The sequence below is a fragment of the Chinchilla lanigera genome, unplaced genomic scaffold, assembly GCF_000276665.1.
Source record: "Chinchilla lanigera isolate Chin_1 unplaced genomic scaffold, ChiLan1.0 scaffold00004, whole genome shotgun sequence".
Lineage (NCBI taxonomy): Eukaryota > Metazoa > Chordata > Mammalia > Rodentia > Chinchillidae > Chinchilla > Chinchilla lanigera.
This window is the reverse complement of record NW_004955405.1, coordinates 1,071,434-1,097,453: the sequence shown is the minus strand read 5'-3', so window position 1 is coordinate 1,097,453 and position 26,020 is coordinate 1,071,434. Positions and strand designations below refer to the sequence as shown.

The window sequence follows — 26,020 nt, the reverse complement described above, 5'->3', positions numbered from 1 at the left end:
GCCAACTATCTAAATGAATTAGTTTATGATATAAAATCACAATTCAAAGGATTTAATGGCAAGATTCAGAAAGGGCTATGACAGTCACATTTAAAAGGACATACTGTCTCTGGAGAGGCTTTGAATTTCATCTGCAGAATAATTTCCACACTATTTAGCTGCCCCCTCCACAGGAATAAAGAGCTATAGTCACGTTCATCAAAGATCAAAACTACAATGCAGAAGTAGAAATAGAGGACAATTTTGGAACTGAAAGACATTTCCGTAGGATATTCTTTGTCAACAGTAATGTTATGCTAACAAATTATAAAAATGAGTGTATGTTAATATATCTAAGAAATCAGTAAACCAAAGGCACATGTTCTTGAAATGTATGTGATGTATAAAGAGCAGCTAAGTGCTTCTGCCTAAATTTAATAGTTTTATCATAAATTATACATCTAATCTCATTAAAGCATATTTGGAAATGACTAAATAGTAGAATAAATATCTTTTTCTACATATGCGTTTTGGAAAGTTATTGTCATTCTTAATCTATATATTTTCATATAGTAAAGAAATGTATAAGTGATCTTCTTTAGACTTTAAGCATAATTAAATGCTTTGATCATGATGACCATGACTAGAATGATGAATAAGGGGAACTAAATTACAAAGCTGAAAATTAAGAGCTGCAGTTGCTTGAATCTTTGTATAAGGTCGCTTTTCCATTAGTAGATAAAGTAGGCAGAGTTGAGTACCCCTCATTGTGGGTTGCATCATGTCCAAATAGAGGAAATTTTTAAAATTAGTTTTATTTATAAATTGCTTCATGAGTTGTCAAGGCCCAGGCTTTAATAAAAACATTTCTCAGAAACCAAAGGTTTTAGCTCAACTGCCATAAGAAAATACTATTGACTGAAAATACTATTTCACTGATCGATTAATTTCATACTAGTATTAACTTGAATCCATAAGAAAAGAAATTTTAAGTAAGTATTTGAACCCAAATAATACATTGAAAAAACAACAACTACTAAATTATGTCATGAACATTTGCAGTGTTGTCTTTAGTGGGTTTAACATACAAATCTACTTGAATCTAACCAATAAAAACCATACTATAATCAGGATGTAGCACAGACTGACATTTTAAAAGTTATGAAAATAAGATTTTAAAACATATTCTAGGGCTGGGGATTTAGCTCTGCGGCACAGCTCCTGCCTGGCAAGCGCAGGTCATGAGTTGGATTCCCGGTACCAGAAAACAAAACAAAACAAAACAAAAGCATAAAACACATTCAAATATTACTACACCCAACTTTCCGTACTAGGGATGCCTGTTTGCATACCTTGGACATTCGTATGCTGAAGCCCTTGCCCCCAAGTAATGGGTTTGAGAGGGGAGGTTTAGGCCAGCAATTAGATTTAGATGAGATACAAGCATCGCCCAGAGAGTGGCGTCCCCTACAGGAAGAGGAAGGGACTGCAGCGCTTCCTGCCCCCCAGCCACTGCCTAGGAAGACACTGAAAACCACCTCGGCTGGCAACCTCTTCTGCGACTGCAGCCTCCAGACCCAGGTGACCCAACTGTTCAAGACACTCAGGCGATGGTATCTCCTCATAGGAGCTGAGCGAAAACCTTCGTTTTCTAGATGTTTTTATTAAGGCCGGGCTTGGACAACTCATGAAGCAATTCATAAACAAAGTACAAAAACAACTCCTCAACCTGGACTTTTTCCAGAGTTTTAGATTGTTTAATTAGGATTTCCGCCCAGAGAGACAATTAATACTTTGTTGTTGTTGTTTTCTCTAAACACGAGTGCACGAGAGCTCGTTGAGCGTTCTCACTGAGCTTCGGTGAAAGCTCTCAGGGGAAGCTGCTCAATGACATTCCCCGGCTCTTGTGGGCAGCTGGGCGCGAAGTCCCAGAGAACAAACCTCTTTGCCTCCAAAGGGAGAGCAACAAAGCTGTGCGCTCGCAGGGCCGGCCTGCGCTTCTCCTTAATGTGTCCCCTGCAATCGGGGATGACAGGCAAGTAGTCTGATTGCTGGCAAAGATTTTGCTACATTTAAAATCACCTTTGATGAAGACAGAGTACAACTCACTCGTTTGCAATGTGAAAAAGGTGACACTAACATTCCCTAGCAAGTTTTTATTTTCTACAGTGCACCATAAAATTCTTGATATATATGTATATGTGTGTGTGTGTGTGTGTGTGTGTGTGTGTATATATATATATATATATATATATTCCACCCAAAAGTATACATCACAAAAAACCATATAAATATTTTAATACTAAATTTATTGCGGTATCATGAGATTAATACAAGTTACCCTTGGCTTTTGCAATTGTAAGAGGTACTCAAAGTGGTGGCCATTAGTTTCCAGACATTTATTCGTTTGGAAAACTGTAAACTTTTTTTGGCAGACTCTCTTTCTCTCTCTGTCTCTCTCACTCTCTCTCTCTCTCTATGTATGTATAGATATATATAATTTAAATGAATACATGTATGAATAAATAGTATCTAAATCTAAACCATTATTTTTACAGTTTATGTAAATTCTGTAACATGTAAATATATACAAATATTTGTATGCTACATAAAATTGTACTTTATATAATGTATAAGATATAAATGTTTACACAGATTGAATATTATATCAAGTTAGTCACTTGATTTAGTAAAATTATATTTTGAAACAAATAAAATCTTTTAGAGAGCTAAGCAGGCAAGTCAACAAAAAAGTGTGGTTTATTTGAACCATTTCTTAATCCCTAAATAACATTAGCTTATTCTTATAAAACAACAGTTTTAAAGTGAAATATGATAAGAAAGAACAGGTTTTCTGTATAACTAGCTTTGAAAATGGATGAAGTTGTAACTTCTGGATGGATTCAAAAGAGGGTGAAAATTTTGTCAAAGATACAGAAAAATGTGGGGGATGATTATTAAGAATAAATTTCCCATTCTTCCAGAACTTCCTTCGATATTGATATCAATTAATACCACCATGCCTCTGGATAGTATATTTCACTTTCAGCATTTTTTTTACTGATTTATTGGATATCTATTTTTATATTGTATGTTTTCTGTATCATGCTTGTCACAAAGTTGACATTTCTTAATAACTGACAAATGAATGACTCAGAGATTGTCATTAGTGTTTATGGTCTTGACATACGTTGGTAACTTGCTGGGCAGGAAGATACAGTGAGAAAGAAAAGCACTGAAATTGAGTCTATAAAGTACTGTAACAGCCAAGATACTTGGCTGTCTCTGTAGAAGAAATCAAGAAAATCCAAGTTTGTAGTTTTTATACATGAATAAGTAAGTGTGCATCACTAAATTGTATTTCTTACATTATATTGGATAGCTTTTTAAAATATAGCTAAGCAAGTCCATAGCATCTTCACAGTTACTTTTATGCCTGTTGGCTGCTCTGGGCAATTGGTGATTTAATTGTACATCTACCTGTACATAGAACAATAAAGAATGATATTAACAGTGAAATCCCAAACACCAAATAATTATTTAATGTTAAATGTAAGTTACCTAATTATAACATCAATAAATTAAATCATGTGTCCCTAATGACCGCTGGCAAATGATTTACTTGTTTCTGTCCTGATACTATTAAAGCGAATTGAGAGCTCTGAAATATGTGTTGGAAAGTATATTTGGAAAGGAAAAAGCTTGCTAAATTCCTGAGTACCAGAAGAAATAAAATGAAGAGCATTTTAGATATGCTACATTTTTAGGCAGAGAATGAAGAAAGTATCAAAACTTTAAAAATGTTTTGGAAAGCAACGCATTTACACCTAACAGGGCAGAAGATGACTCACCCAACTTCCAGTTTTCAGCTCCTAGGTTCACACTGTTCTTTGGAAGACTGACTCTTTCACTCCTGAATGCGGTAGGGGTGTGAAAACCCAGCTACTTTATCTCAATGTGGGGCACCCTCACAGACAGCATTCACTCGCAGCCTTGGTCAAGGGTTTGTGAGCTGCAGTTTGAATTTCTTGTGCCTTGTATTATGAAATTCATAAGGGGTGTAGTGTGTTTATTCCCATAATTTGGTGGCATTCTATTATATGGCTATACAAAAATTTGCTTACCTACTTGTCTGACTGATAATTGAACACCTGGGTAATTCAGTTTGGGGCTACCATAAGCATTCATAGATAAGTCTTTAAACACATACATTCAAGATTTAGGACTTTTCAAATTCCTGTAACATGGAGATGATTGCAAGTTCCAGTTTAGGCTTAGTGACTTCATGAGATCCTGTTTCAACAAAATACTGGAAATATTTCAAAATGTGCATTCTGATGAGTATGTATGGAACATAAAGAGCACTGTTTTACATATTGCTGGAACTACAGATTGGCGGGAATATTCGTAATGACAATTTGATAGTACTTATCAAAAGAGAAAATGTTCATTCTTTGTTCTAGAAATTCTCCTTCTTTGCAATAATATTGGAAAAACTACTTAACTTGTATATAGCTTCTATATTTTTCATAAGCAGGAAAAGGCCAATAATATATAATAATATGTAACTCACATGTTAATACATAATTCATAGGGTTGACTTACCATACCAAAATTTTTCATTATTATTTTTATTATAATTATGCAATTTTATTATCCACAAATGCTTTGTCAAATATGAAAGGATTGTACAGTATTTTTAAAGATGCTCATTACAATATTTTCAAAATAAAAATTGGATATGAAGTAAGTGCTCATTAATAAGGGTTTATGGAGTAAATTTTTGTCCATCTGTCAGAGGAAACAGGAAAGGCTGGAGGTGTTCTTTTGCAGAAATGGTCTGATTTCAAATGCTGCCTCTGTCCTTATGAGCTGGGGGCTTTATGCATTTGTTACTCTTTGTGTCTTACTTTCCAACTGTAAAAATAATGATAATACCCACGTGACATGAGTTATGTGTGAGGAATTGATAAGACATTACATGTAAATTGTTTAGGAGAAAAACAGGATGTAGTAAGCATCCCATATTTCATAGTGTCCTGTAGATTATTACTCACCCTTGGTAAGAATAGGGGCAAATCTTCATGTGGTGGCATTCAAGGGTACTATAAAAAGATTTTATGTTTTCCTTCCTGTAGATATAATGGAGGTAAACCAAGCATAATCTACTTATGAAATAGATGTAAATATTCAAATATGTACCAATGATTATTTTATAATTACAGGAAGAGAACAATAGCTAAGCATATTTCACATTCCCAGCTCACTGTTCTTAATTTTTATTACAAGTGAAAATTTTAATATACGAAATTGATAGACTCAATAGCATAAAATAGTTTTAAAAAGAATTTAATGGTCTTTGAGTAATTTATTTGAGTTTATTAATCTAGCTATTTATTAATCTGTTATTGAAATAGTTGTTATGTATTTATATATATGAAATACAACAAAAATTGAGTGCTTTACTGGAAAGGCCACGGTGACTAACAATATTGTATGATTGACATTTTATAATAGAACTTCACATTGAAACGACTAAAAATAAAGGAACAAAAGTAAAAATACTTAACCTAACCAAAGCACTTTGTTTCCTGTGCCTCTAAATTTCTTTAGGAGCAAGAACTCCATCATATATGGACTTTCTAAAGGATGTACAAACAATTTTATGACATAAACATACATATGACATAAACATCAAATTAGAAAAATGTTAGTTTTCACTTAATGTAGCAGCTGTATTGCAAAGATAAATAAAAACACTAGCTGTTTGCAGTAAAGGTGATGTTCATAGTAACTTATGTGCGATATAACAAGTAACCACTAAATGTTGTAACAGGGGGAAACCTGGCTGGAATTGTTCCTTTCACAAGTCGCAACCACACCTCCTGCCCATAATTTAATTCTAATAGGGCATCCCCAGTCAAAACTCTGTCACAGTGTACATCACTGTTAATATTTTCAGACTCAAATGCAAGCTTGTCTCTTCCGTCCACCACTAAAAACCCCTGGATATGAGTACTAAAGGACTCAATGGTGTATTTGAAAACATATACTCCCAGATAAGGAATTTGAAATTTTCCAGTCTTAGGGTTATATGATGCTCCATAATTAACCTCCAGATTAGTAAAAAGGATAGGGCCAGGTGTAGTCATTCCATATCTATTAGATGCAAAAAATGCCACCATGGGTGCATATCTGTAAGATCCCTTGGAAAAATCTGTCAATAGAAAAGAACAATGTCAAGAGTTAGTTTTCATGATTTTACTTTGCTTTTTTTTTTTTTTTACTGTCCTCCATTGAATTTATCAACAGCATGTGTGTGTGGATGTCTGCCTCTTATCCCAGCGAAATCATTCTACAGCAGTTCTCAGAGCTCAGTTTCTCCATTTAGATCAGGATAGAATGAAAATAACATTTGATATTTCTCTCATAGAAATATTACAAAGATTAATTTGCATGTGGCTTTGATCTGCCCAGAGACAAAGGAATCCAAAGCACTCTGTGAGTACTATGAAGTCATATCCACTGTAGAAAAGTATGAAAAAGCACTATTTTGTGTAATTGATGCCAAATTGATGCCTCTTTACAAAGGCTAAAAATTGAAAATAGACCAAAAACTTACTCATCAGCATGCAGCATATTCAAGGAAAGCCCTATTTGAAATATGCTTTTGCAGCCACTAAAGATACTAGATACTAAATGCTACGTTTCCTTGTATAAAAACCAGAGGTGCTGTATCCTTAAAGTAAATGTGAAGCAACCAGCATTTATGATACTAAATGAACAAAACAAAAGCATCTTTGTTTGATACTTCTGATCATGCCCTAGTAATCCTCATGCCGTCAAAAAGGCACTATCAGGTTAACCTCCCTGGAAATACGCCACTAAACCCACACTCATGCTTCATTTAAATGAATATATCTGACACGAATTAAAGGTGCATTTCTCAAACAAATGGTTTGAAGAGAAAGTTTATACAAGTCAGACATATACATCTGAATTTTTAAATATGCACAAGAAAAAAAATGAGAAAGGTAGGGTTTTCAATAAATGGCCTGCAGAATACCAATATTTAAAAGGTCAACCGGTACTTGCATACATAAATTTTCCATACAAAAGGTATTTCCACTTGTAAATTTGGTATATTACTCAATAAGTTTAAGAAGTGAAGGACCAGGGATATAGCTCATGGGCACAAGTGCTTGCCTGGCAAGCACAAAGTTCTGAGTTCAGTTCCAAGTACCAAAAAAGAAAAAAGTAAAACAAGTTAGTCTTCATGTGGATCCAATTTAAAACAGCTTAAATAGTAATGCTTGATATTTTCTAAACGTGTTTCTGTATATGACATTGAGCAAACCCAGAGAGCAGACTTTTACCTGGAGCCAAAGCAGTTTCCTCCACCAGCTTGATGGTGCAGTTTTTGCCTGAGAAGGGATGCCGGCAAGCACAGGTAAAGCTGGTTCTCCCATTTATACATGTACCTCCATTCTGGCACGGGAAGCTGCTGCAGCCTGACTCCTCCTCTGTTACTGAAAAGCACCATGATAAAGGAGGATAAGGTGACATATTTTTCTATTCACCTCAAATCATACTTTGCGGCAGATTAGGTGAAATACTGAATCTGAAATACCAAAAAGGGGTCAAAGGCTGAGGTTGCCTATCCGGGTAGCTGTAGGAATTCATGCAAATGCTTTAATTCTAATCTCCCTTCCCCTTCTGTGAACTAAGGCTAATTCTGTGATTTACTGCATTTATTTTCATGAAAATGTCAAGATTTTGGTCAACAGTAGAACAGAATATAATTATCCACACACAGAACCATGTGTATTTGGAACTAGTACATGACAAAAGTAATATTTCAAATCATTGGAGAGGACAAATGTCCTTGCAATGCATAATGGATATTTATAAAATATATCTATGTGTACAAAAATACTTTTAAAAATCCATGCAATTGCTTTACAGTGAAATAATGGAGAATATTTTTGTATAACCTTAAAACTTTAGAAAATTCGTTCAAAGCAAACACAAGAAAACGCAGACATCATAAGAGAAAAAAACTTCCATTTTTGATCAGCTAAGAATTGAAACACACGTTCATTGAAATCTGCTAAATCTGCTAAATTGAGCTCTTGTTCAATGATAAGCAACAAATGAAGAGAAAGTTATTTTTATCAAACATAATCTAATGACTAATATCTATACCCTATGAAAAGCTCTGATGAATCTAAATGAAAAAGAACATTATTTCCTGAAAAGAAAAATGAAGGAAAAGAAAAATGGTCAAATGGCATAAGGCAAATCACTGAACATAAGTAAGAAAGCTCACCAACAGTTTTAAAATGTACTCCACCATGTCCCTAAATAAATAATTGTAAACTCAACCTCAGTTAACATTTTTATGTCAGATACCAACATTTAAAAAGAAAATATTTACGGATGATAATCTGAGGAGAGATGTTACTTGTACAGTTTGATAATATTTTTTAGCACTAAAAAATTTATTTACATTGAGCCAGAAATTTCTACTGACAAAATATGTGTACTCCACACTTGGGGAGCCCAAAAGATTATTGGTTATGTGTTCAAGTACCTAAAGATTATTCTCCAAAACTGCTGTTTGTGGAATCATTTGCATTAAGTGAAAGTTTAAAGACCCCTAAATGTTCAGAGATTCAGGAAGAAATATTAGATATCAGTTAAAGAATGAGGTGGATCCCCAACACATTTGCATTACAGTGTCAGCAGATTACAATTTACACATCACATATAGAAGAAATTCATTTATTTATAAAGCTTCAAATTATAAATATGATTATAAACCTAAGAGATAATTATGTAAAAGTTGGGAAGATACTGGAAGAGTCCAGTCTCCTTGCCAGGAAACCATTATGGTATGAGAATAACCACTATGACCTTACCTTGTGGTAATAATGTATTAAATTTATAATTCATTTATTTCAGGTTCTACGGTTGTTGATGAGTTTTAAATTTGAGGTTATTTGATTTATTTGGTTTTTTTTTCAAAATGAGATCCATAAATATTTTGACTATATTCTGTTTCATAACTGTATCAGGTATGAAATTCAGGTAAAATATGATCAAAAGTGTATTATTGAATTTTTTTGCAAAAATACATTAATATATAATTTATGTAATTAGAAAATAATATAATGCATTCTATATAATATTCTACAAATTCCTTCATCAAAAAAGTATAAAAACATTACAGGTAGTATATTTTTGTGTGTGTATGAATATATTATATGTAATATAATTTAACAAATGTTTCAAACTTGCCCACATCTCTTGAACTTCATTTCCTTACCACGAGTATGTTATCAAACCCTTTCATTTACTGTTAGTTATCACTGTAGATTTTGGCTCATTATTTGTTAATTCTAAAAACATCAATGAGTCACCATGAGGAATGGTTTTCACATTCTCTGAATCTAGCACCATGACTGAGCCCCAGGAGGGTGCATGGTTAATATGCTTCACTAGTAATGAATCAGTTGTGCAGTGGAGTGGGGGAAACACCGACTCAGTTATGTAGCTGGTCAGTGCTGTAATTCTAAATTTTCCAGATGAGGAAGAGCCACTCTCACCTGCAGACTGAGCTTATCTATGAAATTAGGACTCAAGTCTGTTCTAGGGAGAATTGAAGAAACTGTAGAAACAGCAGACTACTTGACATTGCCAATGGTCCCGTTCTAATTCTTCAAGATGAAGACTTTTACCTTTATTTAATGTTCAGAAGGAGCACTCTTTTTTTTCCCTCATGTCCTGTTTCCTTCTGGAATGGGGTCTTGCTTTGCTTTCGTCCTTTAACATTGCAAAGATTGTTCTTTGGCTCTTATTCCAATCTTTGCATAGGGTCATTCATCTGAAGAGGAGACCACTTGAGTCTAATGAGGGGCCTGAACTGTCCCCTGCTGCCAGACTGGCCCACACTTCTGAGACAGTGCAGTTTGCCCTCTCAGACATCTTCCATGGTGCCCACTGATCAATCTGTCCTGGATACTCATCCACTTATCTCCACCTGCTTTGATGCAAGCTGTAAACTGTGAGCCTGGTTGGCCCTGATTTGCCAACTACAGTTATGTGGAATTTGTAATACAATCAGTTACAAGTATCTTGTTCTACATCTTCTGACTCATATTTTCCTACTTTATCGTTAAAGTACTTAAAAAATGGTTGGATACCTTTATCAATATCTGCTCTTATTACAGCTCAATAAGATGTTTGGTCTTGAATTAACAACAGTCAAATAATAAATCAAACAAAAAGTGTCATTTTTTACAGCTTCCTTCATGCTTTCTGCCAGAGTTAATTACTTTAATTCACTCATTAATGCCTGATGCTTTGAATTTGTTATCATTCAAGTGACTTTTCTTTCAACTGCACTGTGAGCCTTGTGAGGTCCAGGTCCACGATCTTCTAGTTTTTAAACTTTGTGTTACCACAGATTAGCTCAGGATGTGACACACACAAGGGGCTAAAGTTTTTAAGGGCAGGAAGAGAAGAGAGGTGACAAGAATGGCCTACCACATAGGAAAAGAAAGCTAAGCACAAGTGCTATCAGAGTAAGTGAGACGTGTGCCTGGAATATGTACTTGTCATGTGTGAAGACTGTCTTTAGTGTGACAGTTGAAGCAAAGATTATTGATGTGGTAGACTTTTGTTTGTGTTTACATTGTAGCTCACATAGGTTTCTATTTCTGATGTTATCTTTTAGGTTTGGAAGCAAGTACATTGCTGATGTGAAAATGTTGATGTGAATACATATTTAAAGTTTAATGCTTTATTTTATTGATATTTGATGTTCCTGTTAACTGCACATTACACAATATAATAAGAACCTCTGGACAAAACAGTAAGACTATCAAGATGTCAAGTATGTCCTACAAAAAAGCCAGGAAAGCAGAAGGTACGTGTGCTGTCAGTGTAAGCGATATGTGTGTATTTGTAGTTGTGTGAGGACTTTCTTAGGGGTGACAACTGCAGAGTGGTTTTGCTAATTTCATTGTAGTTCAGATAGCAATTTATCTCTGTTGTTCTCTTTTAGACTTTGTACACCAAAAACCAGTTGACATTGAAAATTTTGATGCTTTTTTATAAACAGTAAATATTGAAAATGCAATATGTTATTAATATATACTAAACCTCATAAAGTTAAAATTAATAATTCATCAATAGAAACATTCTAAAGATATTTGTGGGTTTCACAGGCCCATGTTTATGAGACTTTATGACAAAAATGTGCTATGCTCCTTAATGGAAGACTGACATGGCTATACATACATCCAACTTTATCCCTTTTTCTTAGTGCCTCAAAGATCACATTAATTTTGGTGCTATGACATCATCAGCATGTTTTGCTAAAGATAACATACCATTTCAAGCAAACTTCCTACAACTTCCCTCTTACATCAGGTTTCAGTAATATCTTAAACCCTTTCCAGTCCATTTGTTCTCTTTGATGGAGAGCAGTGCAATTAGCTGAACCATTCCACCAACCCAATGCTCTAATATTTTGTGTAAGTAGCATAACTAATCTTTCAAGATTAACTTCCCTGCTCTGAATATGGCAAAATTCCCTTTCCACTATCTTGGAATAGTTCATAAATCTCAATTTGTTCTGGTTTTCCCTTTCTGGATTCCAATATGTGCTCTGGTTGTACTTTTCTTTAATCCTACATTCAAATCTCATAAACGTTCGTGTTAAATTTGAACTGATTGGGGAGCTCCTTACATTTTCAAAGCACTTTGCTTTTGCTAGCATTTGTCATTCTCTATTATAATTATTTGCCTAATATATGAGCTCCATGAGAAAAGCGACTGTGTTGATTTACATACTATCCACTCAACCTGTCTCAGTGCTGTTTCCAAACTTAAATTTCATGAAAAAAATGGAAGAACAATTGCATTGGCCTCCTACTTCAACCTTAATTTTATTTACTTCACATATAATATGTATAACTTATGTAATAATTATAAATACACTATTAAATTATATAGTATTTTGCTTCACATACTTTTTTGTTTATTACTTATTTGTATTTTAGTATCAAGTTATTTTTTATTTCTTCATTTAAAGAATAACATGGCAAAGGACAGACACCCCTGATCCTTGCTTAGGGCACAGTAGATTTTGACAGCTTAGTGATGGGACCTGTCATGTTGCCTCTGGGTCAGTTTTGTAGGACACAAGAAAAGCACTATACATCCCACTGCCTAACTTTGCTCTTGGATAAAATATCCTCACAACACTGGTGCTTTTCTTTGTGGTTCTTCTTGATTCCAATGCACTCTAAAATATTTTCATTCTTATATTTGTGGATACATTCTTATCTTTCAGTGCTACTCTGCTATCTCACTGTTTCTGTCAAATAAGATTTACCCCTCCATTTCTCAAAAAATATTTCATATGTCTCTTCCTAAGGACTGGAAATGTCAGTGTTTATATTTGTGTTCAAAATATTCAAATTTATGTTATAATTACTCATACTTTGTCCAGTGATGGACATATAAATTGTTGAAAATAGTATTTCCAACCACCTCTACTGCTTTACATTTAAATTACCAGTTTTTATTTTCTCCTTTTTGAATCACATCAGCTATACTTGAGGTTGTTTCCTCCAATCTTTTTTCTCAACCTTTCAACTATCGCTTTAAAGCACATTTAATCATATCAACAATCTTTATCAAATATATTAGCTCTGTCCCTGAAGATTTGCTCTAAGCTTTGCAGTGAAACTATTATTCTGTTATCTTGAGCCATGAGACAGAAAATTATTTTTATTTGATATTATTAGCTGTTCTCTCCTTTTCTTCAGAGTCATAACCTCCAATCAAAAGAAGAATTAAAAACATTACCTGGAGAGTACATCAAAATATTGTTCAAAATCATTAGCTACTAAGAAGTTGAAAGATAAAACTACAGTGAGATGCAACTGCATATCTATGAAAAAGATAAAATAAATGATACTGACATTGTCAAATCTTGACGAAATATATAACAAGGAAAATTCTCATACCTATTTGATGGAAATGCCATGTGGTTAGTTATTCCTTATAAAGTTAAAAATAGATTTATCCTGTAACAAAGCTATGCTACTTCTCCATATTAATTCAAAATTTATGTTCACAATCATTCCTGTATATGAATGTTTAAGACAACAGTTACCAACAATGGAAACAACCAAAATATCCTTCAACTGGAAATTTGAGTAATTGAAGTAAAAAGTTAAACCATGCAACACCATGGGTGGGTATAAAATATACAAAATCAAGTCTGGCTCAGAAACATACATACATTACACAATTTCATTTATTAGGTACTCTGAAAAAGATAAACTGCGTAAGAAAAAACAGATCACTGGTTGCCAGTGCCCGGAAATGGTGTAGGATCTGACCAAAAGGTGCTTGCGGAAATTGAGAGGCATGAAGGTGCTGTTCTCTGTGTTGGTGGTGGCGGCGGCTACATGACTGTGTGTCTGTCCACACTATCAATGTCCATAAAATTATCTAGATGTGAATTATGCCACAAACAAAGGAATAAACATTGTTTCTGCTCTTTTAATTTACTATCTAATATTTACAAAATTACTGGGGAATAGCCCAGGGTCTTCAGGTAGAATGAATTCTCTTACCAGATATAAAGTCTCAAAAATCATGTTTCTGTTCCTTGATGGCCATTTCATCCCAATTAACTTTTCTAGTTGCTGTTCTATTATTATCTAGTGATTTTAACAGCCTTAAAGACATCTTATCTACTCCAAACAGTCCCTGTACATATAGCTGTAAAATACACTTCCCCAATTCTCCACTATGTCGGTATCACTGCTTGTTAAAGTTTTGTAGCGAGGTGCCATGATTCACATGTATGATCCCAGTGCTTGGGAGGTTCAAATTCAAGTCCCACCTGGGCAATTTAGCAAGGCCCTTGGGGTTGGGGATGTATTTCAGCAAGAAGGGCCTTCTTTGTTTCAGCATTCAATCCTGAAAAGCACATCCTGTATTGCTCTGTTGTGAATTTTTCCGGCAAGGTTAGAAAAGTCAGGTATGTGCATGTACACATAAAGCCTGATGCTCAAGACTTTTTCTAAATTATGATATTTTCTAAGGAGAAACTCAGTAATGTTTATAAAATTCCTTTTAAGTATAGATAGGCTCTGCTTCAAAACTTTTAGTTCATAGCTACTGTTCAAAGGAAGTAAAATTAGAGTTGTAAACAAAAATGTCTCCATTTGTACAGCATTACTTGAAATAGAGAAAAGTTTTACAAAAAGTTAAAAATAGAAATAAATGTCTTAGTTACTTTTCTTGTTACTGAGATACAATACCCAACCCCCAAAGTTAAAGGAGGAAAGGTTTATTTGGCTCACAGTTTGTAGAGGTTTCAGTCCATAATCAGCTGGCTTCAAGGCAGAGTGCTTGGCAGAGGGGCATTGCAGAGGAGAAACAGTTCATGGTGGGCAGAAGGCAGCAAAAGCAACAAGATAAAAGTGCATGACAAGCCTCTTTCTGCCGTTTTTATCTAATCCAGACTGCTGGGATTACGGTGGTGCCAATCCAATCAGTGGACTGATCCAGCAATCACCCACTCTTAACCCTAGCACCCTCAGTCCTAGCACTGAATCATGCATCCATCACAAACTCTAGATTCAACCCCCCAAAAAGCCCCATTTAAAAGTTCATGATGTGTTGGGGGACATTTGGACACAAACATGTCTATGTAATGAAAGAGTTTAGCATTGGGAACATGAGACAAGACAGATTCCTTGCATTTGAATCTCAGCTGTAACACTGGCCGATACTGCAACATTGGACAAATGACTTTCATTTTCTACATGTGGTATCCTTCTCTGTAAAATAAAAATAATAATAGTACCACCTACATAGAAAACTTTGAAACCCAAGAATATCAGCATACATAAAGCATCTATGCTTTGTAAATAGTGTTAGAATACATGAGGAAAAACTTTTCTGGATAAGAAAATTGACCACATAGTAAATGCAAATGACAAAATTGAATTATTATTATTATTGTATAATGTCTATAATAAAATATAAAGCTAATATAATTTGAAAGCTTATTATATGACAACCTACTTTCTTCTTTGTATTTTATGGGTGTTTCATACTTCTCATAAGTACTTATTATTCAAGGAGCCAATAAAAATGTTTAACAATTTTGAAAAACATAGACTGCCCTCCTACAACAGTTAAAATGTAACTACATTCTTGTAAGTGGGCACTCAAGTCAGTTTCTCTTTCTCACAACGTTTGTCAGGGCTCCATGAGAGGAATATTATGTTCCAGTCCACCTTACACATGACTTCGTGGACACTTGCTCCCAGCTCTCACTCTTGCTGTTTTGTTTGCGCAGGGCCTCCTTCCACAGCCTAGTCTTTTTGCTCCCTTGGTGCTTTTTGTTATGACTGAGTTCTATGACACAGGAGCATTCCTGTGGTTCAGGCCACTCTTACTCATCCTTCACTGAACTCTTTCCCTGCCCCTCCCTCCCTTCCCTCTCTTTTCCTCTCTCTGTTCCTCTCCCATTCTCAGTAAACACAGGCAATCTCCACATTTCTATCTCCAGTCTTCTCTTTCTCTAGATGCCTGATTTACTTCTGTGTCCTCAAGTATGACCACGATGCAAATAATTTCTGACTTCTATCTACATATTTCCTTGAGCTTCAGACCCACATTTCTAAGTGACTTGGCTGTTTCTGCAGAAAACAGAAATTTCTAAACTAATGTTTCACAGACCAAAATTCTCCTCCTGTGTACATCTGTGCGACCTGCTTAATATTATTTCTATTAATGGAATAATCAACTTTTCAGTTACCAAAGGCTTGTTTGAACTTTGGTGGTATTCTTTTAAGAGTCTGCAGTTTCAATTAATGTTTTTTTACTATATATAAATACAGATATATATTCATAGTATAAATATATAAATATACATATGTATATATCTTTACTAAATATATGTTTAAATTTTACTAAACATTTGAATATATTTAACATATATTATATATATATTTATATATCAAACATTCTTAGGTTTTACTGTATTCCTGTCTCAGTCATCTAGTTGAGGTCCTCATCTGTCTGTGCCTAGATGTTGTAATTTTCTAAGTAGCTCATCCAAAGAACTCAGAATAACTTTTAATAATGCACATTCATGGGCTGGGGATTTAGCTCAGCGGCAAAAGCGCCTGCCTGGCATGCGCAAGGTCGTGAGTTCGGTTCCCGGTACTGGAGAAAACCAAAAAAAAAAAAAAAAAAAATGCACATTCATGATGTCATGTTTCTACCCAGAAATCTGGAATTAATCTTTACTGCAGCAGACCAAATTTGAACACATCACCATTAACACAAAGCATCATTGGCTGAATGAGTCAATGAATGTATGAATGAATGAATGAGTGCACACCTATCCCCAACCCACTTGCTCCATGAGACTCAGCCAAACACCCAGGTCTTGACAAGCTGCAAGCTCTAATAATAATGAATTCTTACAGCAGGCATTTAGTGCATAGAATATTCTGTACAATTTTTCTTCACATTAAATAGTTTTAATTCATACCATGTGAAAGCGTTTGCCAAAATAATGATATGGTATTAATAATGAGCATAACACCACGTGGAGCTATAGGTGCCCCTTCCATGGTCACCTGTTTCCTAGAACAAAATCACAAAGCCTTCTGGGCCAGAGCCATGTGTTCCATTTTTCTATGCTCAGTTCCTTGCAGATTCCACTGTTTTCCCAACAAATGAAGCCAACCCTACCATGTTATTGAAAGTAATCTACTCCTTGGGTAATCAAACACATCCTATAGTACTCTGATTTTCCTCTGCTTTTCTTTTATGCATAGCATTTGTCACCTTTTGTCATATTATCATCTCTTAGCTCTTAGTTTCTCTCTCTGTATATATATCCTTGCTAGAATGTAAATTTCAGAATGTCAGGAATTTATTTTTTAAAATATTTTGATTCCTCCAAAGCATCTAGAACAGTATCTGATCCCACCTGCCTCTTCATAAAATATTCATTTAATTGAATTGAAAATAATTCATTGTCACAATTTTTAAAAATTAACGATTCTAAAGTATTGCAATCCCAAGACAAAAATCACCTAAATGAGTTTCAGTACAACGTTTGGTATTAATATATCACAATGTAAAAAATTACATGCACTTTCATGGTACCTTTAATTTAGGAAGGTGCTTTGTACAAATTTTTTGAGCTAAATTTTCACTTTGACATTTTTCCAACATATGTTTTAGTTTACAATAAATGACCAAATAATGCACACTTGACTGTGTACAAATAATCATTTTTTGTTGACAATAAATTCACTGAGCTTCAGTTATGTTTGAAAGGTAATGGTGATGTCTCATTATTATGCAGGTGATTATTTGGGAAATTGAGTGCTTTTCATAACTTCTAATTAACTTTAGCAAGCAGGGCTGGGAAACACAACTGTGGTTCATACTCACACAAGGTGAACTCCCACATCTCTGTGTTTCTTCTCCAACCTCTCCTGACTTCTCTCCCAACCTTTAAATGTTGGTCTCCTGACTTTGACCCCATGTTTGATCCTCTTTATATACATTTTTCCTTTGCTTTTCTCACCCTACTCAGAGTTTCAAGTGTGATCTTTATGCTTGCACCTTTCAAATATAATCTGTATACGAATTCAAATTTTAATATTTGCTTAAGATTATAAAAGAATTCTGACACGTGTTGATGAACCATAAGATGATTCGATGACCATCACAACATGAAATGATACTATTGTGTGCAATTTCAAATTAACAATGTAGTTGATGACCAGAAGGGGAAAACACATATTGATTGTATTTAATTATGGATGAATTAAGAATGAAATTTAGTTTCAAATCTTGGATGTCAGTGTAAGAAGTAGTTTTTGCTTGGGAATGAACCAAAGTGCAAGCAGTGAAATGTAATTGGGACTTGGTGTCCTGTTCCACTGTGTTTTAAGTTTAGATCAAATGTTAGAAATTTTTTTTTTTTTTTTGGTTTTTCTCCGGTACCGGGAACCGAACTCACGACCTTGCGCTTGCCAGGCAGGCGCTTTTGCCACTGAGCTAAATCTCCAGCCCCTGCTCCAAATTTTTGAAGATATCCAACTCTTTAAAAAAAATGTTAGCTAAGTGCCTTAACGGCATTTGCAGCTTTCTGTGATCTACCCCAACTTATTTCTGAGCAGTTCATTGTTAAGCCATTGTTCAACAGATACTTCCTGAGTTTTTACTACATATCCAATATTGTGCTCAGTGATGCTGAAATGAATTTCTGGTCTTATTTATCAAGGAGCTCATTGTCTCACAGCTTTCTAAGAAACATATGTAGACATAGTCTGTAGAGGAGCAACTGTAATTATTTTATAGTTCTCTACCCAGAAAAAGCAAAGAAAAAGTGTAGACAAGTGTATACACCAGAAGTACTGTTCTATATTGACACCAAAATTACACAGAATCAGCATCAAATAATATATCAGTGATCTACACCTTACCTGACTATCCAAATACAAGAAAGCTCTTTTTATACAGATAGACTTGCTGAACTATACAAATATGCTAAATATCATTTAAATAAAAAGGGAGATTAAAAAATTATTTTAGTACCTACTTACCAGGAAATACAGTGTTGTCTGTGTTTCTTTGGATTCGGTTTATCAGGACAGTGGTAAGATTTACTGTTGGTTTCTTAAGTATATTAAGTTTCTTCAGCTTTTTTACTTGCTTCTGAGATTCGACAACATTTGTCAGACTATCAGACCTCAAGTGCTCTATGTACCGAGTGAAATTAGATAGGGCAGCTTGAGTCTTTACTTCAATTATTGATTCCACAAATTCTGTTAGACATTTCTGCTGATGATCTGGCAAGGAACCTTTTATCCACTTAGGTGTGGTAACATTTAGTTCTGATGAACTTGTATTATCACTATGACACATCTTTAGAAATTCATGAAGAGTTTTGTTAATCAAAGAAAAATTAATCGAAAGGTGGATGGATTTTGCTTCCAGGGCCTTAAATCTGGAATTTAATACCTGCAGTTGAAGAGCTTGATCTCTCTCATTTGTGGTCATGCTTGTTTTAAGAGAAATATAATAAGGTATGAGTGTCTGGGTCACTTTAGATTCAATGACTTGCAGCCGAGTTTTAACATTTTTAAAACTTTTAGTGACCAAGATTAAATTTTCTTCCAAATGACTTATGTTTTCTTGGTATTTTATTAGTTGGGAAGTGGTTTCATTGAATATTTGGTATATCTTTTGAAAGTGGGACTGATGTAGTTTCCCATCTTTAGAAATATCTGCAAGGGCCTTGGCAACTTTTAAGACAAAATTGTATCTCTGATTGTCATTCACCAAGATCTGAATGGAATCATTCAAACTTTGGAATTGAGGAATAAATGTCAATATGGTTTCCATATTTTGGTTGCATTTATGATGGACTTCAGAATTATACTGAGTGGTATGTAAGGTCTCTTTCAGCACATAGTTATCTTGAATGAAATCAATGGCATTATTCATAATAGTCATTGTTTTATTCAGGCCGTCTTCCATTTCCAGTCCATACTCACTGATGCGGTGTTCAAAGGCATCGCCCTGCCTCTGTACTTCATTCCTAAGTAAGTTGTGTCTTCTTGTAAGTTCTTTGATAAGAAAGTTTAGACTGTTGACAGCACTAATCAGGTCTTCCACCTTTTTCTTTAGAAGTGCTGCTTCCTTTGGTTGGTCGTATGTCAATGTCTGTTGAAGGGACGCTCCCCGCTCCAGCAAGGGTTGCAGAATCTCCATGTCATACGTCAGATCATTTAGTTGCTCACCCATTTTGTCCATCTTGTTGTCCATTGGAAAAAGAACTTCAGCCAGTGTTTGGTTTAACACCAGTAAATTCTCCTCTGTGTCCTTAAGCTGAAATTTAAAATCATTCCTGCACTTAGCTAGCATGTCCTCACATTCACCCCTGATGGATTCTTTCTCCCTCTCCAAACTGGTGGTGAGATTGTCAACCTTGCTTTCTTGGGTGTGGAAATCATCAAATATTTGCAGCAGCATCAAACCCTGCTTGTGTATCTTCTCATTCAGAACAGACATGTACCCAGTGATGTTACTGCTCACTGTTTCAGCAGCGGTAGCTTTCTTCCTACCTGACTCTTGTTCGAGAGATAAAAGCTGCTCATCTACTCCTTTCATTTTAGTAAGAGTCTTATTGAGGGACTCATAATACAGAGTGCTCTTCATGTGTTCTTGTTCTAGAGCACCTTCTAAATGAGCTTGTTTCAGTTCCAGTTCTTTAATGGGTTTCTCACAAGCAGCAGTCATTTCTTGTCTGACGTTAAGAATGCGATTCTTTAGATCTACTATATCAGTCAAAGTGGGCTTATTTTCTTGGATTAAAACAGACTTCTGCTGGACAGCTATTGAAGCCACAGATTGATTCACTTGTTGTATGACTTGCCGGGTGTTTTCCAGGTCCTCTGAGAGACTGGACACAGTCTTGAAGAGCTGTGCCACAGTCTCTTGCACGTCGTTTTGAAAGACTTTAAGTTGCTCCCTTACTATGTTCTTTACCAGATCATTAATGCTTTTGGATTTCAGACCTAGCCAAAGAGATAATGAATAATAAGAAGAATATGATTTTAAGTGCCCAAGATTTTGCATATCTCTAACAAGATAAAGTTTGAGTTAAATACTAATAATGAACTAAAAAAATAATTCTGTAATTTATTTACTTATGATATTTAAAAATTATTATTATTTATAGAAGATGATCATCTTAACTGACTAATTGGACAGGAGAAGTCAATTGTAGTACTGAACATACTAGAACCATAACCCTCAGAAGATATGAAGAAACTGACTTTGGTAATAGACCCTTGAATGCAATAATTCTAGATCTAGTCTTGAATGAAAATAAAGAGCTTTGGGGTTTGTGCTTCATAAATGATAACTATTGCTAGCTCAGGACTGTGCTATTAGGTTTCTAGTTATTAGGTTCACACCTTATTTATTGATCTCATAAAAACTAATAACTGCCTTGCACAGAAGAACCTAACTGAGTTGAAGAAAAATGTGAAGTAATGGGCCCAAGACTTAACAATGCTTTGTAACAATGATAAAATAATAAAGAGATTTAGGGCTCAAAATAAGTCAACTTAAAAACAAAATAGGAATTCAAGATATGCTTGATTATGGTAGTATGGTATTCTATGGTACCTTACTACAAAGAAACAGAAAAGGAAATTTGCCACTAAAGAGCACATACTAATGCCTCCAAGATGACAAAGAAGGGCCTAGTCACAAACTAAGATGGTGGTCGGCTTGAAATGTAATATTTAAAAAAGACGGAAAAAGAAAGGAAAGGAGGAGGGTACTAGACTGATCTAAATTATTGAAAGAGAAAAATGAATACTCAGAAATATAAAGGAAAAAAGCACCATTTCATCAGAAAAAAGAGAAAAAAGAAAACAGACACGTAAATTGCACTTATATTATCTAGCTGTGAAGCCCATATAAATGGTCAGTATGTCTATCCAAATTAAAAAGTGCCAGGAACCATAAGATAAGATATAGGCAACATAACATAAAAGTTTTTCTAAAGGAAGGTCTGTATAATATTATATTACTAAATGAGTTATTATAAAATCTATTCATGGCCCAGCTCTGACAACTTAGTGAGACTTTGTCTCAAAATAAAAAAGTAAAAAAGTCTGGAGATGTAGCTCAATGGCTAGGTCCTGGGTTCAATCCCCAGTACCATCAAAATATCTATATGTATAACAAAAATTAATATATGATATATATTATATATGAACATATGATAAAATAAATATATTTCCTATGTATTTCTGTTTCAGAAGCATATTTTCAAAAGTATTTAACATCCATGAAAGACTTACAAAAATATTGTGAAAGAATAATAGTAATAAAAAATAAGAATGGTGTATTTCTTAACATCTTGATATTAATCTGGCACAAAGACAAAGTATAAATGTGAATGGCTGTTTCCAGGGACAAACACCTCTCTGGAGAAATCCATATTGCTCTAAAATTCAAAGTTGCTAAATTAAAGAAAAAATTGTTTACTATTTCTATTTTACTACTATTTCTATTTCAGTTTACTATTGGAAACTGAAATAAACTTAGATCAATTTGTATATAATAGAAATGAGTAATAAAATCATGTAAAACATGGAAGAGTAGTCAGCAACACATAGCACCAAAGTACTAAGGAAAGGAAGAAGTAATTTGAAAAGTTTAAATAACCACAAAATTATGAACTATACAGAAACATTCTTAGGCTTCATAGGTAAGAACAAACGAGAAAAGTTTTAACCATATTTTTATTTTCTAAATTATGGTTAGCACTTAACCAGTTACCTATTTATTTAACAAATGTTTATTAAAGACATTCTAAATTATATATAAGAAATGAAATTTGGAATATTAGATTTCTGATCTCAAGAACATAGGATGTTAGTTTCACTGATTGTGAAACTTGATAATAAACTATATTTAAGGTTGAAGACTAGATCCTTTTTGAGTATATAAGCTCATAATTTTGACTTGAGATATTTTTCAAGATCAAAATTTAAACTGAATGGAATTAATTAGATGTGGGCAGTGACAATAGGTGTTAAACTTAACAAAAATTATATGACCTGAGTCAGAACATAAATGATAGGTAAAAACATGGCACAGGTAAAATTCACTAAAGAATCCTGATCAAAGTAGTTAGAAAAAAAATAAAAATTAAAAATGTGAGGTACTTTAGATATAATGCTTCAAAATGTCTGTTGAAAAGTACATAGAAGAAGAAAAAAGTATAGCAGTGTCTGAAAAGGCATCAAACAAATTATTAGCTTAAAATTGTGTTTGGAGATAAAGAGCTTTTCAGATTATACTTCTATAATTTTACTACAGAAATATTTGCACAAGTTGTTTTTCATGAAATATGTCAAAGTTCCTTATGTTAATACCTGTCTGCACATACCATTATAAACTCTTTGATTCTGTTTTATGTGATGTCAGTACTTCTACATCTTAAAAAGATAACACTGTATTTTATGATATAGATATGTTGGTTTTTATGGCTTGTAGATATTCCTTCAAAACCTTATGAGCTCATAGGTAGGGCTTTTCAGAGGTGGCTGAATCTAGTTAGTATGTGTGAATATGATTTATGGGCATGTGATCACTGGGTTAGTCCACTTATTGGAATTAGCATAGTTCTGGGTATGACTGAAAGGATTTACTAAAGACAGAAGGCCCATCATGGCTGTGCGTGGGACCAATCAGCTTTTACATGGATAGAATTTAAAGTGAAAGGAAACCTTGCTGGTGCCTGCCTGCCCTGCCATGGACTGTTTCTCCTCTGCCATGCCCCTCTGTCATGCTACATTTCTTGGAGCCAGCGCACTGTGGACTGAAACCTCTGCAAATGGTGGGTGAACTAAAATAAATCTTTTTTCTTTTGACTTGTGGGTGTTGAGTATTTTTTCACAGCAACCCAAAAGTAACTAAGACAAGTGGTATCAGATTGCTCAACATTTCTGTGTTTGCCAATTTTCATAATATCTGGATATTTCATAAGGTGTTGAGGTATTTAATTTTCAATAGCTCTATGGCGTGCAGATTAAGCTGTATTCTTCACCATGAATGTGAAATAAGCAAGGGGAGAAGTTGTGGTTTTGCTGGGCAATTGGAAACGCCTTGGAGGTGGGCTTGGTTTTTGTTTCCTGTAAAAGTATTCATTAACTACAAGCCCTCTGGTTCTCATAATTAATGATTGTCCTTAGGACATAATTAATCCCTCCTGCTGAGAAGGGAATTACATCACTGTTGCTGTGAGTGTGTGTTTTTCCCTGTCAGTGCCAGAATTTTTACAGGTCAGTAGGTCACAAAAAGAGTATACATGTCTAATTCTTTCAGACTGTGATAATCAAATTTTGCTAAACAAATTTCATTCTTGTGGTTACAGCCAACTGTATATTATTAATGACTTTCCTCTTATGTTATCAATTTAAAGCAAAAACAATTTCACTTTTCTGGGTGATATTGGTATTTTTGGCCATACCACATTTGTAGAACAGGGTTTCTTTCAGTAACTAAATAGCACCAGTTATTCATGATTATAAGACAAATCATGGTTGAGCTGTGAAAGTGTCTGTACTGCTGGAGACAATGTCAAATTTCTACCTATTTATCTTTTTAAAAATCTCTACCTAGTTATCTTATTCAACTGTGAACTACAGTAGAGAAAAAATAACTTGTGAGTCATAGAAGCTGGGATGTATGGTGAGCCTTAGTTTTATGAATAAAGGGACCTGCTCTCCTGAGGCTTGGAAACATACAATAAGCAAATGAATTGGCATGCTTCTAGGAACAAAATTAATTGCCTGGCATATTCAGGACCTATCTGAAATCTCTTTGCCTGGTTGACTCCTTTTGATCTTTAACTCATTAATGGGGAGGACTTCTCTTCCTAAAAGCTTTCCCCTCTCCTCTTACACGAGATTTGTTGCAAATCTGAAATGGTCCCATTATAATCTTTGTGTAACCCTTTCATAGCAATCATTCACTGTACAAAATCTTGATACCAAAACACCAGTCCTATAACTGAAAACAATAAATTCTGCAAACATGTCAAATGAATAGGAAATGGATTATCCTATGGACCCTTTAGAACGGAATACAGCCTGTGTTTAAGCTTGTTTTAAGAGCACAAAATTTTAGCAAAGCTTAGTCTCATTTATACAGAAATCAGTATTTCTATGAAATATGATATTTTAGGATGTATTTTATTAATTATATAACATAACTGAGATGATTTCTGAAGTAATCACTTCAAATTTTTCATCAATGTTTCCATCAACAATACTGGCACAACTATGTATCTAATTGGCTTGGTATCCATCCCTTCACCAAAATCTTTGTCTTTGAGCAGGATATTACCCATAATGGATTGGGTAATAGAAATAGCTATAAATAAATAGAAATTAGGCTATAGCTATGTATACAATGAGTTTATAGTGAAAACATTTTACTGTACTATTTTATATAATTTCAGAGGTTGAGTGATTTAAAACACTCATTCAAAAAATGTCTTGGATTTCCATACAGCCCAATTTAAAGCAAAAATCCCAAAGTGACATGAAAAAAAGATAAGTGAATCATTTGCCTGTTGTCTTAACTGAATGAATAATTTATTTTATGTTACTTTACCTTTTAGAAAAGACTGAAATTCTCTGCTTTTATCGTCACTGATTTTCTCTTCTAAGGAGGAATATGTGGTCCTTAAACCATCTACAGCCAAAGAAGTGTTGTCTATCTTCTTCTGCAAAGCGGTCAGCTTCATTGCGTGCTGGTTCATCTGGTCAGTGAGTTTCTGTGTCACTGCTGAAGAGAGAGAAAGTGGGAATCATTAAAAGTCTATGTTTAGAACACTTAAATATCATGATGGGTTTAAAGATTATTCAAATAAACCATATTTGCACTAATATATTTGAACATAGGCTACATTCATTTACCAAATGGCAAACCAAAAGCTAAGGCTACTTAAGGGAAGGCATTTGTAAAAAGCAGTGTATCTTCAATTTCTAAAATGTTTAACTTTGCCCAGAATGTCAATCTTTTGTTTTCTTACATCTCAAAGAGTTATTGTCACACTCTCAGTTGTTGGAAAAAACTAAGGGTTGAAAAACAACAACAAAAAAATTTGTTTGAGGTTGCAAAGCTAATGACTCATCTTCTGCTTCTAAATCCATGCCATGACATTAAATACATGTATATATACATGAAAGAGACTGTAGCTACACTAGGAGAGTTTTGTTAATTACAGATTCAGGTTAGTTGTGGACTCAGGGTTTAGAAAGAATCACTTAATATAGCAATGATACTCTCTGTCCCTTTACATATGGAATTTAATAATTTAAGTATTTGGCAATATTTTCTAAAGATACTGAATTCTAATCCCTTTAGTATATTAGTGAAC

General features: G+C 34.3%; 1 protein-coding gene across 1 annotated transcript in view; it reads right to left on the bottom strand.

Moving 5' to 3' along the window:
- Nucleotides 1-4,591: 4,591 nt before the first annotated feature.
- The window catches only part of Mmrn1 (multimerin 1), a 49,202-nt gene continuing 27,773 nt past the window's right edge, over nucleotides 4,592-26,020 (bottom strand). Inside the window, exons 5-8 of the mRNA XM_005374253.2 lie at nucleotides 25,252-25,425; nucleotides 18,651-20,627; nucleotides 7,356-7,508; nucleotides 4,592-6,196 (exon numbers count right to left, since the gene is read on the bottom strand). Of these exons, the coding sequence (XP_005374310.1) occupies nucleotides 5,775-6,196; nucleotides 7,356-7,508; nucleotides 18,651-20,627; nucleotides 25,252-25,425 (2,726 nt within the window). The 3' untranslated portion in view covers nucleotides 4,592-5,774. The remainder of the gene's footprint in view (nucleotides 6,197-7,355; nucleotides 7,509-18,650; nucleotides 20,628-25,251; nucleotides 25,426-26,020) is intronic.